Source organism: Ascaphus truei, chromosome 3, assembly GCF_040206685.1.
Source record: "Ascaphus truei isolate aAscTru1 chromosome 3, aAscTru1.hap1, whole genome shotgun sequence".
Classification (NCBI taxonomy): Eukaryota; Metazoa; Chordata; class Amphibia; order Anura; family Ascaphidae; genus Ascaphus; species Ascaphus truei.
In genome coordinates this window covers 415,935,954-415,954,335 of record NC_134485.1, presented here as the reverse complement: position 1 = coordinate 415,954,335, position 18,382 = coordinate 415,935,954, and the positions used below count along the sequence as shown (strand labels likewise).

The 18,382-nt window shown below is 49.3% G+C and overlaps 1 protein-coding gene across 2 annotated transcripts in view; it reads left to right on the top strand.

The window, feature by feature from the left end:
- Positions 1–18,382, top strand: part of MOGAT2 (monoacylglycerol O-acyltransferase 2) — a 100,885-nt gene that overhangs the window by 19,945 nt on the left and 62,558 nt on the right. For both annotated transcript variants that reach the window (XM_075592690.1, XM_075592689.1), the window contains exon 3: positions 3,710–3,888. In XM_075592690.1, the coding sequence (XP_075448805.1) occupies positions 3,710–3,888 (179 nt within the window). The remainder of the gene's footprint in view (positions 1–3,709; positions 3,889–18,382) is intronic.

The following is an 18,382-nucleotide window of genomic DNA, read 5'->3' as shown; positions in this document are numbered from 1 at the left end:
TGATATCCACTCAACTGCTATCTTCATCTGTGATTGAAGTACAGTACAGGCATACCCCGGTTTAAGGACACTCACTTTAAGTACACTCACGAGTAAGTACATATCGCCCAATAGGCAAACGCCAGCTCACGCATGCGCCTGTCAGCACGTCCTGAACAGCAATACCGGCTCCCTACCTGTACCGAAGCTGTGTGCAAGCGGGGGACTACAGAGCCTGTTACAAATGCGTTATTTACATCAGTTATGCACGTATAGGACGATTGCAGTACCGTACATGCATCGATAAGTGGGAAAAGGCAGTGCTTCACTTTAAGTACATTTTCGCTTTACATACATGCTCCGGTCCCATTGCGTACGTTAATGCGGGGTATGCCTGTATTGCAATTTTTGCATCTGAGCCCAACAGGAAAGACATGGTGATACAGGGTATACAGACCCAAGGAAAGTACTGTAGTTGCTGTTCAAACACTAAGGGGCCTAATCTATAAGCCTTGATAAGCCACTTATCGAGCACTTGTCAGACACAATGCCTACTGCTGTTCAGTAAGCCTCGATAAATGGGTGATAAAGGCATGAATCACCACATTTTTTAGCCGTCATAAAAAAGTCACTGAGTGACTGGCAATAAGCTACTTCTTGGCAGGTTCTGAAACTCGTGCAATTCTAGTAGCCGTGATTAGCTTATCGAGGCAAATCACGGCTCTAGAATGGCGAGTTTCTCCTAAAATCCACGCGCCAGGAAAATTTGGTGTGAGGCTGGTGAGAAGCTGCTGAGAGGCGGTAAGACAGGACAGAAAAAAAAATGCTTTTTTTTCTGCATTGGATTGATGCCGAGGGTCTCCAGAGCTGATACCCATTAATATCTGCACCGGAGTCCACTGCAATAAAAATGCATTTACAGACAACTTCATTACCTTAGTGGCTTACTGCTAAGGCAATGAAGGGGTTATCCCCTCCTGCTACCCACCCACCAAGGGCCAAATACCCCCTTCACCCACCTCTCCTACTCACAATAAACATTAAAAACACAACACCACTAATACCCACCTCCTCTACCCCCACAGAATTGATACCAGAGGATGCAGGTATCCGGGGGTCCTTAGGAAGATCCCGCAGGTGTCTGGGGGCCCTCGGGTGGTCCCCACAAGTGTATGGGGGCCATCGGGTGGTCCTCACAGGTGTCTCGGGGCCCTCAGGTGGTCCCCGCGGGTGTCTGGCGGTCCTCAGGTGGTCCCCGTGGGTTCCCGCTGGCCTGCGGTACCAATCCTGTGGCACAAAATAAAAATGAGGAATACATTCAAATAAATACATGTCCCTCAAACCCCCCCACCACAACCAGCACAGTAATGGGCAAAATAATAGTTATCCAGATATGGAGCTCATTTGCCCATTACAAAATAAAACATTAGCCAGCCAGCATAAATAAAGTAAATAAACCTTCTACATACCCCTGCCATCATGAAGGGCATCCTTATCAGCATACTCCAGGTCCATGTCCTCCATTGCCAGAAAGAATACAAGAAAAAATACAATCTAATGGCCCCTAACCCTTTAATCACCTTAGCGATTAATAACCGCTATAGTAATTAAGGGGCTAACCCACCTTTCCCCGCTACCCACCCGGGAGGTCTAACCACCCACCCTGGGACCACTATACCCACCCTCTACTCATTGATTGGCATTGTGGTACGTCATACCCATATAATTTGGGCATTATAAGCCACTATAGCAGTCAATAGTCACCCTAATAAAAAAAGCATCAAGGCCAAAAATACACAATAATAAAAGATATACACAAGCACCTAAACACCCCAATTCAAGAAGTAAAAGCACTAGCCAACCAATTAAATGTCTCACGTCACGTGACCGTGGGAATAAAATGCATAGGAGATACTGGCACCCCATAATGGGACCTGTATCTCAGGAAGCAGGGGATCCCCAGACCTGGAATCAACGCGGTTCTGCTCCGGAGACCCCATGCTGAACTACACTAGTATTTAAAGTAATATTAAAACACATCAATCTCTGGTGAGATTTGCGCAGGGAGAGGCGGCTCTCTCTGTTCAGCGATCTCTGCAGCTAAAACAATTCGCCGGATTTGGCCTTTTCGGAGAGGCGATCATCACGCCGCCGGCTTCTCGCCCGTTTTGGGAATTTTGCTATCAGAGGTAATCGAGGCTTTCTGAATACCACGATAGCAATGCTAAAAAAAACTGGCGAATTAAACACCCGGGCGATTTTTTTTTATGAACGCTTATAGAATAGGCCCCTAAATGTCTGTCTTTGTTGTTCTAATGCTTCCTCAATCCATTTCTGAAATATGATGATAATTTATCTTGGCTGGAAAAAAAATGTACAGTTAAACCACTGGGATTTATTCATCTCTATGCAGAGAATAATTTATAATAGGTGAGAGTAAATGGTAATGCCATGGATTCATTGTTAAATAGGGAGAACGTCAGTTGCAATTTAATTTTGCCCGAAGCAGAAAACAGAACGGGAAGAGGTGACCCAGAAATACCCACAGAGCAGTGATTCCCATTCTTTTTTGTTTGGAGGTGCCCTTGAAGTATTTTGAAAAATCTCGGGGAACCCCTATCTGGCTGATACATATTAGGTTCGACAGGGCTAAATCACAAAAGTTCACACCTACGAGCCCCTCTATTTCCCAACCTCTACCCATGTATTTATCTCCCCTCCATCTCACTCACTCTCCCCCCCTCCCGCCTCGCATGTATTTCTCCCCTGCTTCTCACTCCCTCTTTTCCTCACTCACTCCCCCCTCTCCTCCCACTTGCCCCTACCTTCCATCAGTTACCCCACTCTCACTCAATCCCCCCACAAAATACATAACAAAAAACCCCACCCACCTACATACATATAAGCCCAACCCGCAATACATAATAAAAATACCCCACCAATACATATTAAAAAAAACCCCGGCTGCCTCAATACATTTTAAAAAGACCCACACCACCCCAATACATATCTCCCCCAGCACCCCTCATTATCATCATCTCCCCCAGCACCCCTCATCACTCTCATATCTCTCCTAGCACCCCTCATCATCATCCTCATATCTCCCCCAGCACCCCCATCATCATCATCATCATCATCATCAATCATCATCAATCATCATCAATCATCATCAATCATCATCAATCATCATCAATCATCATCAATCATCATCTATCATCAATCATCAATCATCATCAATCATCATATACCCCCCTCCCCCTGCATCTCACATCGCCACCATCCCCCCCATATGCCTACCTCAGGTGAAAGTAGAGGCTGGTATCCTGCAGAGGGCAGGAGGCAATGAGCTAGCAGCAGAACAGCAGAGCAGGCAGGACCGCACGCATGCGCTCACTCTAACTTGCAGCAGGCACCGGAAGTGCCGCACTGCTAGAGCGCGCTCCTACCCTCCTGCAGTCCTGAGAGCGGGCTCTAGGGGGGGGGGGGGGGAGAGCCAGGAAAGCCGTTGCAGGCCGCACCGTGAGTGTGGGCGGCCCATAGGCAGAACCCCTGGTACTGCTCCACGGAACCCCCGGGGTCAGCGGAACCCTGGTGGGGAATCACTGCTATAGAGTGATCAGCAGCAAGGAGAAGAGTGTACAGGACTGTACAGTATGTCTGCAAGCAAAGAAGAATGAGGTTTATACTGTTTGTTACTAATGTCCCTTGTCCTGTCTTGCTTCTCTTATAGCACAGACCTGCATCCTCATCTACATCTGCCTCCTCTTCACCCGGTTCTGGATAATCAGTGTTTTGTATGGAGTATGGTGGTATGTGGATTGGGACACCCCCAGCAAGGGTGGGAGAAGGAGTCATACGCTGAGAAGAAGTGTGGTTTGGAGATATTTGAGAGACTACTTTCCCATTACAGTAAGTGCAATCTCTGCTCTGCTGCAGAGACTTACAATCGTAATAATATAGGTTTTAACTTTAGGTTACCCCAAAGTTGTTGCAAAAATTCTCAGGTAATAACAATAAGTCTAACTGTAAACTGCTGCATTGTATTGTATTGTATGTCTTTATTTATATAGCGCCATTAATGTACATAGCACTTCACAGTAGTAATCAAATAAATAACAGATAATATAAATAACAGATCATGGGAATAAGTGCTTTAGACATAAAAGTAACATTAAGGAAGAGGAGTCCCTGCCCTGAGGAGCGTACAGTCTAATTGGTAGGTAGGGAGAACGTACAGAGACAATAGAAGGGAGTTCTGGTAAGTGCATCTGCAGGGGGCCAAGCTTTATGTATCATGTGTTCAGAATATCCACAGTGCTATTCATATGCTTCTTTAAGCAAGTGTGTCTTAAGGTGGGTCTTAAAGGTAGATAGAGAGGGTGCTAGTCGGGTACTGAGGGGAAGGGCATTCCAGAGGTGTGGGGCAGTCAGTGAAAAAGGTTTAAGGCGGGAGTGGGCTTTAGATACAAAGGGGGTAGAAAGAAGACATCCTTGAAAAGAACGCAAGAGTCTGGATGGTGCATAACGAGAAATTAGGGCTGAGATGTAAGGAGTGGCAGAAGAGTGTAAAGCTTTAAAAGTGAGGAGAAGAATGGAGTGTGAGATGCGGGAATTGATCGGAAGCCAGGAGAGGGATTTCATGAGGGGAGATGCTGGGACAGATCTAAGAAAGAGTAGAGTGATTCTGGCAGCAGCGTTTAGGATAGATTGTAGGGGAGACAGGTGAGAGTCAGGAAGGCCGGACAGCAGGAGGTTACAGTAATCAAGACGGGAAAGAATGAGGGCCTGAGTCAGAGTTTTAGCAGTCGAGCAATAGAGGAAAGGGCATATTTTTGTTATATTGCGGAGGAAAAAGCGACAGGTTTTAGAAATGTTTTGAATGTGAGGGGCGAATGTGAGAGAGGAGTCGAGTATGACCCCTAGGCAGCGTGTTTGGGCTACTGGGTGAATGATCGTAGTTCCAACAGTAATGTGGAAGGAGGTAGTAGGGCCAGGTTTGGGAGGAAGTATGAGGAGCTCTGTTTTAGCCATGTTGAGTTTACGGCGGCGGAGGGCCATCCAGGATGATACAGCAGAGAGACATTCAGAAACTTTGGTTTGTACTGCAGGTGTAAGGTCAGGTGTTGAAAAGTATATTTGTGTGTCGTCCGCATAGAGGTGAAAATTAAACCCAAAAGATGTAATTAGGTCACCTAGAGAGAGTATGTACAGAGAAAAGAGAAGAGGTCCCAGGACAGAGCCCTGGGGTACCCCCACAGAGAGATCAATAGAGGAGGAGGTGTTAGCAGAAGAGACACTGAAAGTACGATGGGAGAGGTAAGATGAGATCCAGGATAGATCTTTGTTCCGAATACCAACAGTATGGAGAATGCGAAGGAGAAGAGGGTGGTCCACGGTGTCAAATGCTGCAGAGAGGTCGAGTAATATCAGCAGAGTGTAATGACTTCTGTCTTTGGCAGCATGGAGGTCGTCAGTTATTTTAGTGAGGGCTGTTTCTGTGGAGTGAGCAGTGCGGAAGCCAGATTGTAGAGGGTCTAGGAGAGAATAGGTGTTGAGAAAATGGAGCAAGCGAGATAATACAAGACGTTCAAGGAGTTTAGAGGCAAAAGGCAGGAGGGAGACAGGTCAATAGTTAGAAAGACAGGTAGGGTCAAGCTTGCTGTTTTTGAGTAATGGTATGACTGTTGCATGTTTGAAGGAGGATGGAAAGGTTCCAGAGCAGAGGGAGGAGTTAAAAATGTGTGTGAGCATAGGGATTATTGTAGGAGCAAGAGGTTTTAGGAGATGGGAGGGAATGGGGTCAAGAGGGCAAGTGGTAGAGGGAGAAGAGGCGATCAACAGCGACACATCCTCCTCTGAGACAGTGGAAAAAAAGTCAAGGAAGGCAGGAGGAGAGTTAGGAAGAAGTGTAGGATGGGAGGAAGAAACAGAGGGGATATTCTGACGAATGGATTCCACCTTTTCCTTAAAATAGTCAGAAAAGTCCTGAGCGGAGATGGAGGAAGGAGAGGCAGCTGAGGGTGGTTTGAGTAGAGTATCAAAGACAGAGAACAGTTGGCATGGGTTAGACTTGTGCATGTTGATTAGTGAAGAAAAGTAGGCTTGTTTAGCTTGCGAGAGGGCAGAGTTGAAACAGGATAGCATAAATTTGTAGTGAAGGAAGTCTGCGAGAGTATGAGATTTCCTCCAGAGGCGTTCAGAGGAGCGAGTGGAGGAACGCAGCATGCACGTGTGGGAATTTAGCCAGGGTCTAGGGTTAGAAGGGCGAGGGCGGCAGAGAGAGAGCGGGGCATGTAGATCAAGAGAGGAGGACACGGCAGAGTTGTAGTTCCTGACCAGGTTATCAGGGCCTGTAGCAGAGCTGAGAGAGGAGAGGGAGGAGCGTAAAGTGGACTCAAATTCAGGTAAGTGAATAGAGCGCAGGTTTCTGCAGAACCGGGGGGTAGATGGAGGTGGAGAAGGGGAGAAGCGAGATAGAGAGAATGAGATGAGGTGATGGTCATAGAGAGGAAAAGGGGAAATGGAGAAATCGGAGAGAGAGAAGTTTTTAGTGAAAACCAGGTCTAAGTAGTGGCCATCCTTGTGGGTGCTGGCTGCAGTCCACTGTTGAAGGCCAAAAGAAGAGGTTAGAGAAAGTAAGCGGGAAGCCCAAGGGAGAGAGGGGTCATCAATGTGGCAATTGAAGTCCCCAAGGAGAAGAACAGGGGAGTCTGAGGAGAGAAAGAAAGAGAGCCAGGATTGAAAGTGAGAGAGAAAGGCAGAAGGGGGGTGAGTAGAGGTAGGTGGGCGATAGATGACCACCACATGGACAGGGAGAGGAGAGAAGATCTGGACAGTGTGAGCCTCAAAGGAGGGAAAAATAAGAGATGGAGGAATAGGAAGGGTTCGGTAACAGCAGAGAGAGGAGAGCAGGAGCCCCACGCCTCCACCCCTGCCATCAGTGCGCGGAGTGTGGGAGGAGGAAAGGCCACCATAGGAGAGGGCAGCTTCCAGAGCAGAGTCAGACTGAGTGAGCCAGGTCTCAGTTATAGCAAATAGGAGCAGAGATTGAGAGAGAAAAAAGTCATGTATAGAGAGGAACTTGTTAGAAAGGGAGCGAGCATAAGTGTACTTGTGTGTGAGTGTGAGTGTGAGTGCTTGGGTTTGAGTGTGAGTGCTCGGGTGTGAGTGTGAGTGCTCAGATGTGAGTGCTCAGATGTGAGTGCTCGGGTGAGAGTGTGAGTGCTTGGGTGTGAGTGCTTGGGTGTGAGTGCTTGGGTGTGAGTGCTTGGGTGTGAGTGCTTGGGTGTGAGTGCTTGGGTGTGAGTGCTTGGGTGTGAGTGCTTGGGTGTGAGTGCTTGGGTGTGAGTGCTTGGGTGTGAGTGCTTGGGTGTGAGTGCTTGGGTGTGAGTGCTTGGGTGTGAGTGTGAGTGCTCGGGTGTGAGTGCTCGGGTGTGAGTGCCCAGGGGTGAGTGTGCTCTGGTGAGAGTGAGAGTGCTCAGGTGTGAGTGTGAGAGGAGAGGTGCATTTCCGCTGTTAAAGGTACAGGGCTGTATTTACTAGGCTGTTCTTTGACATCAGGCATCTTATACTGTAGCTTCTTTAAGTGAATGCTTATGGCTTAGCACCACTTTCTAAATATGTCCCCCAGTGTGAACCTAGTAGCCATGTACAGTATGTATACAGTATTTTTATTTATATTGCATCAGCAAGGTACCCAGCGCTTTACAGAAGAGATATAATGCAATAAGTGCACCAAATAAAATCACACACTAGCAAAGGGAATCGCTGCCCCAGAGAGCTTACAATCTACACTCTCAGGGGTACAGATTTCCTTTTTTTTTGTCTGATTCAGTTTGTTGCACTTATTGTAAACATAAGTGCAACAAACATAAACTCAGACAATAGGAATTTGACCATCTAGTGACTAAAGCTTTTAAAAATATCAGGCAAGTACTGTATAATCACCTCAAATATTTTTTTGTGTTGAATCAGGATTGTCCTATTTGCTATAAACCTCCCTTTTAAATGCAGATCCTCCTCCCCCCCCCTATTATTTTTCACAGAATTGTAACCAAGACACAGATACATCAAACTGCTTTGCACCGCCAAAAATAAAGCACTTTTTATCGGATCCGTAGGAAATATTGGATCTGATAAAAAAACAAAAAGGCATAATAGCGCATTTTTTGGTAGTAACGGCCACACAGTATATTTATTGGAACGGGATTAACGCCAGAAATACAGCAAATAATGTATCATCTACTCCAGGCTGGCATTAGCCCTCTCTTTCCTATGTATATGTAGCCCTCTTTCCCCCCCCTTAAGTGAGATTGAGGTGGGTAGGTGTGTCTGACTACTTCTCAGTGTGGTGCGGTACCTGTTTGGCAACCAGGAGAGCTGAGCTTCCGCCACGGGGAACCTGGGGTATGTACTTACACTCGGTGCAGCGCCTCCACTGATGAGGGATCTCAACGGGGTGAGAGTGTGCCCTCACCAGAACAACCATACAGTAAATACACACCGTGTGAATAAACAGTATTTACTGAGCATAACCTGTAACTCCAATAACACCTCTTTGCATAACATCAAAACAATATATCAATAACAGTGCATCACTCTGAATGCATACCATCCCCCCACCCACATGTCCATCATCACATTCCCCGCAGTCTCTTGAGTGTCCCCAACAATAAAGACCAGTGTGAGTGTGAGGGATAGCGCTTCCCTGTGTTGGGGCCCGGTGGTGCACTTAATATATACTACCTCCCTGACCAGTCCTGGTCAGGAAAATCCTTGGAACTCAGCAGCACCGCACAGTGATCCCACGGCGTGCTGCGCTGCTCTCTGCAGGAATGGATGCATACACTGCATCCACCGGAAAGGAATCTCCAGCCGGGATGCTTCTTTAACACAGTCTCTGAACACGCTGTCAGACAGTCAGATGCTGTCAGACAGCAACCCTCTTGCTGCTTTGAATAGGGTGAAGGAGTCCCTGTCCTAAGGCCAACACTATGCCATACAGCTTCCTCTGGTGTCATAGGGGACTAACTGGGCCCTGGGGTATACCTCTACCCTAGTCCCTGCATGCAGAATAACTCTCCCTGTAACTTCTGTCGGATCCCAGACTCTGGCAGCTCACCACGTGCAACTGGCACTGGTGATATACACACACTGAACAACTAGCTCCTAACTCACTTATCCTAACGCGCCTGCAGCCGACACACAGCTCTCAGTCAGCCGGCAGACAGTAACACACGCTGCACACACACTGCACTCAGTACAGGCAGCGTCACATGCAACACTCCACACAGCAACCTGGAACCCTAACACTAACACTAACAGCTACGCACTGCAAACTTCTGGAACGCGTACAGCAACTTGCTGCACACTAGCACTATGCCTTCTTGTCAGGCCTCACAGCACTGCCAGCCGTGATCCTGACAAGACAGCACACACACACGCACTAAGGGCAGCGTCCCTATGTGGGCCGTCCCTCAACACTTACCTACTAACCTGGTGGGGAGTTGGGGCCTTACTTGGGATGTGGGGACCTTACTCGATGCAGGAGCTGCATATGCTCTCTGCACCCTTCCTTCCCTCACAGCTCCCCAGCTCCAACTGAAAAACGTGCTCAAGCCCAAACAATGTATCCACTTTGCCTGCCTGGCCTTCCTAAGCCCTATTGGCTCCCTGGTGTCACATGGGGCATACAGAGACTCATGAGACTCGTAGTCCCTGCTCAGAGCCTTCCCTGATAGGCTAGGGGTTCGCGGGCTTTCCTTACCCTCCACTGCGCGTGTGCAATCTTTCCCGGGCTTTCTCTCTTCTCCCTGAGCTGTCCCTATGCTCGCGCGAGCTATCCCTAGCTCTGGGGCTTTCCCTGCGCCTACGCGTCCACTGCGCATGCGCGAGACGGTCCTTAATGGCGGCGCCCTGCTCTGCGGCCGCCGAGACCTTAGAGACGCGATCGCAGCCTTAGCAACGGCCCGATCGCGTCCCCGGCAACCGGCCGCAGGCAGTGGAAGCCGCGCTGCTCCCTGCTCCAGCCCCCACCCTTGGAAGCAGCCGTCGGGTCTTTCGGCACCCGCGATCGAGCTGCCCAAGGGGAGGGGGGTCTCAAGGAGCTGCGGGAGCTCCAGGCTACACTCTCCCCCTGGTGGAAAATCCAACGTCCTCGCTTGGAGAACGCCATACCCTGACATAAGGTTTATACAATTAAAATGCATGGCACAGAACATACAACACGTGTCGAATTTACCCTTCAGGTTACATTGCACTTCACACCAAACTATACCCGAGACTAGCTGAGACCATTTGTGGGGAGCCCCTAATTGAACATGTGGGGGTACCTCACTTTTGCGTCCGTGAGCCTCCCCTAGAAAAATTTCTTGGAGAGCACACTCTAAAGCGACAGTTACTGGCTCTTCGCTACTTCCTCCCCCTGGTGGAAGGAGTAGCACAGTGTCTCTGAAGCAGACCCTTACCCGGTCATCCGCGGCAGGGATGCGGCAGACCAGGAGGCCAGGATCTTTTCCGCGGTCCACGACTTGGCGAATGGCACACTCCTTTTTGGGCTTAAAGGAGGCCAGTCTCCCTGGATCTTCCTTTACACAGTCCTTGTCACTACGGACTTGCGAGGCTTTCACTGAAAAGCGAGCACTGGACAATGTCTCTGTTTCACCTGACCGGGGGTAAAGAGTAGACACCCGACCACTGCGGTGATTCACGGTGGCCAACAGGTCCTCGGGGATGCTGTCAGTTCCCACCTCGGCCGTCTTGGGACCTGTCCCCGGCACTTCTGGGGCAGTCCACTTACGTGCTGAAAATTCGGGAGCGTTGGATCCCAGTCCTGGGACCACTTGTGTCGGAGCGCACGGGCTCATACTCCGTTCAGAAGCCGCAACTCTGGCCTTCTTCCTGGCCAGCTCCATCGGAGATTGTGGGGAGTTAGGGAGTTCCTTACCACTCCACTGGCTTGGGATGGATTCTCCCAAGGAGGACACCTCCGCCAGGACGCGATGTAGAGGGGAGCCCTTCACCCGGGTGACCAGACTTAAGGAACCATCGTTCTCCGCGGTCACCTGGAGGCTCACCCCCGACACCCCTGGGGCAGTCGACTCACCCTCATCGTCGTTTGGTACTGGTCCCCATTCTAGGACCGATGGTACCTCGGTAGTAGGTCGGACTGACCATTGTAGGGCGCACGGGCCCACAGCAGGGTCCGCAACATCGGGATACACCTCCTCAAGGGCACACGGGCCCACAGCAGGCTCTGCATCCGCCAAGATAGGGTGTTCATTGCTGTCACTAAAGTGGTCCGCCGGCAGGCGCATCACCACAAGTGACTGGTCGCTGGATTCACTAGAAGGTGGGGGTATATACGCCTTACCCTGTGATTCCTCTGTATAATCGCTGAGGTGGTTCGCCGGTAGGCGCATCGCCACCGATGGGACTTCAACCTCGTCCCGCTCAGGAACCGGATCTGAAATGTTCACTCGGGCACACGGGCCCTCCACAACCGGTTGTTGGTAGCGGGAATCCCTAAGTAATTTCTCCCTGAAGACAGACTTAACTTCACCACAACTCAGAGTGATATAGAGGTCAGGCTCCTCCTCCCTAGAACAGTCTGTCTCATCCACGTTTGGTTGAAAGTCACAGTGCTTGCTCCCCCTGGTGGAATCTGAAGGAGGGGCACTTTCTACAAGGGAGTGGTTCTGGCTCTGTGCTGAGTCACTCACAGTGCAGGGGCGGGGTTCAGGGTTTCGCGCCCAACCCGGACAATACTCTGCAACAATTTCTTGCACAGTCCTGGTGCTCTCCCGACTTGGCGGGAGCCGCCATCTTAGGTGTGACTCACTGCTAGAGAGAGACTCCATTTTAATCACAGTCTCTGCAATTACACTAGGGCTCTCTTCTGTATAGATAGGGGGGTAGCCTTCTGGTTTTCCCGCCAATCCCGGACAGTTTTCCTCAACACAATCTAGTGCAGGCTTGCAGCCAGCAGCACGTGCGTTCTCCTGCGTTGGCGGGAGACGCCATTTGGCTGGGTCGGCGTAAACTAGGGGGTACCCCTCAGACGGGCCCCCGGGCATACACAGGGCGGACGGTGCCTCTGCCAGGCATATATCCGCGGTGGGGATGGCCACAAAAAGTATCATTTTCCATAGGGCCGTGGGATCGTGTTCTTCTTCTAAGAAACATGCGTGCGGCCACCCTGGAATTTCACGCATATAGGACTGAACCTCAACCGTGGGCATAGTTGCGGGAAGGCCTCCTACTACCACTACCTGGCCAGGCTCCATATACTGCCTCAAAGCCCAGGCAAGGACCTCGTGTTCGGACTTCACAAACATGGCGACAAAAATAGGAATGGGACAATTTGGGAAAAAAAATGGAACAGAGCACCCCAGGTCTGGCTCTCAGCAGCGCCTCCAAATGTAGCCCTCTTGCTGCTTTGAATAGGGTGAAGGAGTCCCTGTCCTAAGGCCAACACTATGCCATACAACTTCCTCTGGTGTCATAGGGGACTAACTGGGCCCTGGGGTATACCTCTACCCTAGTCCCTGCATGCAGAATAACTCTCCCTGTAACTTCTGTCGGATCCCAGACTCTGGCAGCTCACCACGTGCAACTGGCACTGGTGATATACACACACTGAACAACTAGCTCCTAACTCACTTATCCTAACGCGCCTGCAGCCGACACACAGCTCTCAGTCAGCCGGCAGACAGTAACACACGCTGCACACACACTGCACTCAGTACAGGCAGCGTCACATGCAACACTCCACACAGCAACCTGGAACCCTAACACTAACACTAACAGCTACGCACTGCAAACTTCTGGAACGCGTACAGCAACTTGCTGCACACTAGCACTATGCCTTCTTGTCAGGCCTCACAGCACTGCCAGCCGTGATCCTGACAAGACAGCACACACACACGCACTAAGGGCAGCGTCCCTATGTGGGCCGTCCCTCAACACTTACCCACTAACCTGGTGGGGAGTTGGGGCCTTACTTGGGATGTGGGGACCTTACTCGATGCAGGAGCTGCATATGCTCTCTGCACCCTTCCTTCCCTCACAGCTCCCCAGCTCCAACTGAAAAACGTGCTCAAGCCCAAACAATGTATCCACTTTGCCTGCCTGGCCTTCCTAAGCCCTATTGGCTCCCTGGTGTCACATGGGGCATACAGAGACTCATGAGACTCGTAGTCCCTGCTCAGAGCCTTCCCTGATAGGCTAGGGGTTCGCGGGCTTTCCTTACCCTCCACTGCGCGTGTGCAATCTTTCCCGGGCTTTCTCTCTTCTCCCTGAGCTGTCCCTATGCTCGCGCGAGCTATCCCTAGCTCTGGGGCTTTCCCTGCGCCTACGCGTCCACTGCGCATGCGCGAGACGGTCCTTAATGGCGGCGCCCTGCTCTGCGGCCGCCGAGACCTTAGAGACGCGATCGCGGCCTTAGCAACGGCCCGATCGCGTCCCCGGCAACCGGCCGCAGGCAGTGGAAGCCGCGCTGCTCCCTGCTCCAGCCCCCACCCTTGGAAGCAGCCGTCGGGTCTTTCGGCACCCGCGATCGAGCTGCCCAAGGGGAGGGGGGTCTCAAGGAGCTGCGGGAGCTCCAGGCTACACATATAATGATAATACTGTATATTGGCCATTACTGTACTGAATATACATAGGCAAGATAAGCTAAACCAAACGGAACTAGATAATAAAAACATTACTTGAAGTACATTACAGTAAATATATTTACATGACTTGCTGACTACAAAGGGGTTAATATAAGCATTAAACTACACAACCCCTTTAGCCACATTAGGGGCTAGCCAAGCATTGCCAAGCAATGTTTTGCTAACCGCTAAGGTAACAAAGGGGTTAACCCCTTCCACCACCCCCTGGAAAGCCTAACCACCCTCCCCGTGACAACTATCCCATCACCTAACCCCTCTACTCCCCCACCCACGAACAAATCCCCCACCCAAGGAAACCACCCCTATCTAGACTAATGGCAAATAACCCTGTTAGTCAAATACATCCAGGCACAAGGGTTTCTCCACAGCAGAACCGCACTGTTCTTAGTTCTGCCCCCTCCTCCCACATTTTCCAAAGTACTTAGGCCCAAATGCTCAGAACTCCGTTATCTCAGGACTCATAGTGGCCCGTTTTCAGTATTGATCCCAGACGTTATTTTCCCTGTTGTTAACGCGATCTGCAAAGCTAATTATATACAAAAACCACAACTTCCATTGGGGCCCCCATTAGACTGTGGCTAAGTGGGCGGTAGCCGGCTAACGCTGGGATAAGACACCTCCGATCTTATTCTAATGAATGCAGTACAATATATACCTGGCATCTACCTTTTATAAAAATGTATTAACTAGCGATGGACACATTTTTTTTTGTGGATTTATATTCGGCCAGTTCCTTTGGTCCGTGGATTTCCACGGGTCAGTCTCAAAAATGGCGATTCGCCCTTTGCGGATTAAAAAACAAACAAAAAAAAAAAACAAACATTTTTTAACACCGACAATCCACCTGCGGATTCAGCAATCATACAATCCGTGGATTGGATTCTTAAAATCAGTCCACGGAATGCGGAATTCGCGGACGGATTGTTGAAAGATCCATTGGCGGTTTTGGATTAAACAGAGCAAATTCGTCAGCGGATTTTACACCGTGGAACTAATTTTCAATGGCAAACTCGGGAAATTCCATCTCTAGTACAGGTAGTCCTCGCTATCCAACGTTTCAGTGTACAATGAATGGCATATCCAATGCTTTACAATGCAACACTGTGGGACGTTTTTTCGATTGCCAGAATGCATTATCCGAAGCCTGAATGCGTTATCCAACGCTCACCGCCACTGATTAACATGGGACTCACTTTACAACGGTTTCACTATCCAACACTACTTCCAGAACGGATTCCGTTGGATAACCAAGGACTGCCTGTATTAACCCATAAGAAGGCATAATGGTCATGCATCATGCATGCCTTCGTGGTCACTAAGGTAGCCATGGGGTTAATACAAATACCCTAACTACCTTACTACCCATTGTATGGTATAGACAGAGGAGAAACCAGGTGATTTGCGCCCAGGACAAGCTCTTCAAAACTGTGCTCCCCTCCTCCCCCCCCCCAAAAGGTGCACAGAACACTGACACACAGTGACACAGCACACTGACACACACAGCATAGCAAACTGACAGCATACTTACACACACCACAGACAGACGGCATACTTACACTACACACACCAGAGACACACAACACATTTACACACAGCACTCTTACACACATACACACACACACACACAGCATACTTGCACACTTTCACACACCACAAACACACACGCAGCACACTTACACACACCACAGACACACAAGACTCTTAAACACACAGGACTCTTAGACACACAACACTCTTAGACACATAGCACACTGACACACAGCCACTCCTCCCCCTGACGTAATGGAGTGGAGAGCCGGGCAGAGTTCTGCATATCTCCGCCTTACTCCTGCCGCCAGCTCTCTGCTCTACCTCCCACTTCTCACTGACCGGCGTTGCACTAACACGCCTGTCAGTCAGCGCTGCAGCCCCTCACAGAGTCCGATCCTGATGACACGGTAGTGAAGCACGATAGGGGTCGCTGTGACCGGCTGCAGCGATGACTGATAGGTCAATCAGGGCAGTGCCGCAACACAGGCACCTGGGGGATTTCTGCACCCCCCCATCAGGCTGCACTCTGGGTTAACCTCCCCTTAAACCCCTTAACTGGCCTAACCTCCCTCCCTGGGTACAGTGGTGCAGCTACATTCGCTACCCCTCCCCATCATCATCTCTCCTCCTACTCATCATCTCCCCCTCGTCCTCCTCATCATTTCCCCTCCTCATCTTCTCTCCCCCTTCTCCTCATCTCTCCTCTTCCTCCTCCTCCTCCTCCTCCTCCTCATATCTCTCCACTCCCCTCCTCATCATATCTCTCCCCCTCATCCTCCTCATCTCTCCCCTCGCCCTCCTCCTCATCTCCCCCTCCCCCTCATCTCTCCCCCCCTCCTCATCATCATCTCTCTACCCCTCATCATCAGCTCTCTACCCCATATCATCATCAGCTCTACCCCTCATCATCAGCTCTACCCCGCATCATCATCTCTCCCCGCATCATCATCTCTCCCCCCTTATCATCATCTCTCCCCTCCTCCTCATCATCTCTCCCCCCTCATCATCATCATCATCATCATCATCTCTCCCCCTCATCATCAGCTCTACCCCTCATATTCATTAGCTCTCTCTTCCCCTCAGCTCTCTCCCTCATCAGCTCTCTCCCCCTTAGCTCTCACCCCCTCATCATCAAATATCTCCCCCTTAGCTCTCTCCCCCTCAGATCTCTATCCCCATCAGCTCTCTCTCCCCATCAGCTCTCTCTCTCCCCCATCAGCTCTCTCTCCCCCACCACTCTCTTTCTCCCCCACCAGCTCTCTCTCCCACCAGTTCTCTCTCCCCCACCATCACTCTCTCCCCCACCAGCTCTCTCCCATGCCTAATTTTGGTTGGAGGAGATGATGATCAGAGGAGCAGCCGGTAGAGGAGCTGGAAGTTGCGCTGTGGCAGCAGACACCAGAAGTAAGAAAGACTTCTGGGTCAGACCAATGGGGCGCGCTCCTTCTCGGCCATCCTGCTGTGCCTCAGCACAACTCCTAACTCCTCTACCGGCTGTTCCTCTGATCAATGCTGGCGGCCCGCCGCAAACCATCATCTCCCCACGCCTACCTGTATCTGAAGACCACCGACAGGGGGGGAGAGCAGGCCCCCAAAGAGTGCGGGCCCCATGACTTTGCCCGGGCTATATCTACACCCCTGCCTGTGTACCTAACCTCCTACCCCCACAACAAACCTAACTTCCACCACTCTACAGTATTGGCCATTAGCCCTAGTAGCCAAAAGGTGGTTAGTAGCACTAATGGCCAATAATATATAAACACAAGATACAATGACTCAATAAATGGAAATGTTTCCAGCACTCCAAATGAATCACAAGATTAGAAATGTATTATAATTTGTTGTCACAAATAGTATAGATGACATCCTTATAAAATAAGAAATATTTTTAATATGCGGACAACCCCTGTGAGAAAAGTGCAAAATTCAAGAACATAATAAAAATGTACAAAAAAATTATAATTAAACCCTGATGAAGTTACAGCTTCCAGCAGAAATTACGCCTCTTTGGGAGTCATTTTGATTTCCTGAATGGGTGCTAAAATAGTGGCAACTAGAAAGGTAAATATCTTGAAAACTGGGGGGCCCCAGAGTTAAAAAAAAAAAAATGGGATGGATTTGGAAACGTTTTGCACATCTCAATATTTGAAGTCACTGTGTGTCGAATGGGACATTCCCTCCCTTCCTCAGACAAAGTGCCCCGTACCCTTAATCAATTCTGTCCCATTAAAACTAAAACATTCAATCATCTCATTACTAAGGCGTAGATATTAAAAGCTACGTTAAATCTGGACTATTAATGTGACGCTACCTAATTAGGTAACGGACACTCGTTTTTCTATCATCTAACGGGTATTCACAAAGAAAACAACACAAGATGGCGCTCTCTATGCTCTCAAGTGCTCAGTGCAAAATCAATGTATATCATAAACAGTGAATATTAAAGTGACTAACACAATAAAATAAATGTGCTAGATAATATACAAGTGAATAATAAGTGAATAATAAGTGAATAATAAGGGAATAATAAGTGAAAAAATCACTCAAACCCTTAGGAAGGACTGTTTCATGGTCCAATAAAAGAATTCAGCAGAAAAACCAGGGGAGCGAAGGTGAACCTTATAAAAGAAAAAAACACTAGTGGGTATGTGTGTGTGTGTGTGTGTGTGTGTGTGTGTGTGTGTGTGTGTGTGTGTGTGTGTGTGTGTGTGTGTGTGTGTGTGTGTGTATGTATGTGTATATATATATATATATATATATATAATATATATATATATATATATATATATATATATATATATATATATATATGCGCCCTGAGGAAGGTCCTGTTGGGAGGACCGAAACGTTGGCGGCCCTGTGTCACGTAATACACTTTTTTTGATACCAACTCTGCAGTGTGCTGTCTTCTTTTGGCTATCAGGATCCCCTGGTTACCACATATCTACATACCACTTATGGGACAAGCATCTGCCTCGTACACCAAAACGTGAGTGCAAATCTCCATACCTTGACTATATATAAATATATATATATATATATTGGGTATATATTGACTCATCTAGTAGGATGTAGCCACTCTTGACGAAGCCGTCATCCAGAACAGCAAAATGCGTAGAGCGTGGCTCATAGAACAGACTGAGAGGGAGAGGCTGCGCTGGTGTATCCATTGACGTCAGTTCCGGCGGGGCGGAAGACCG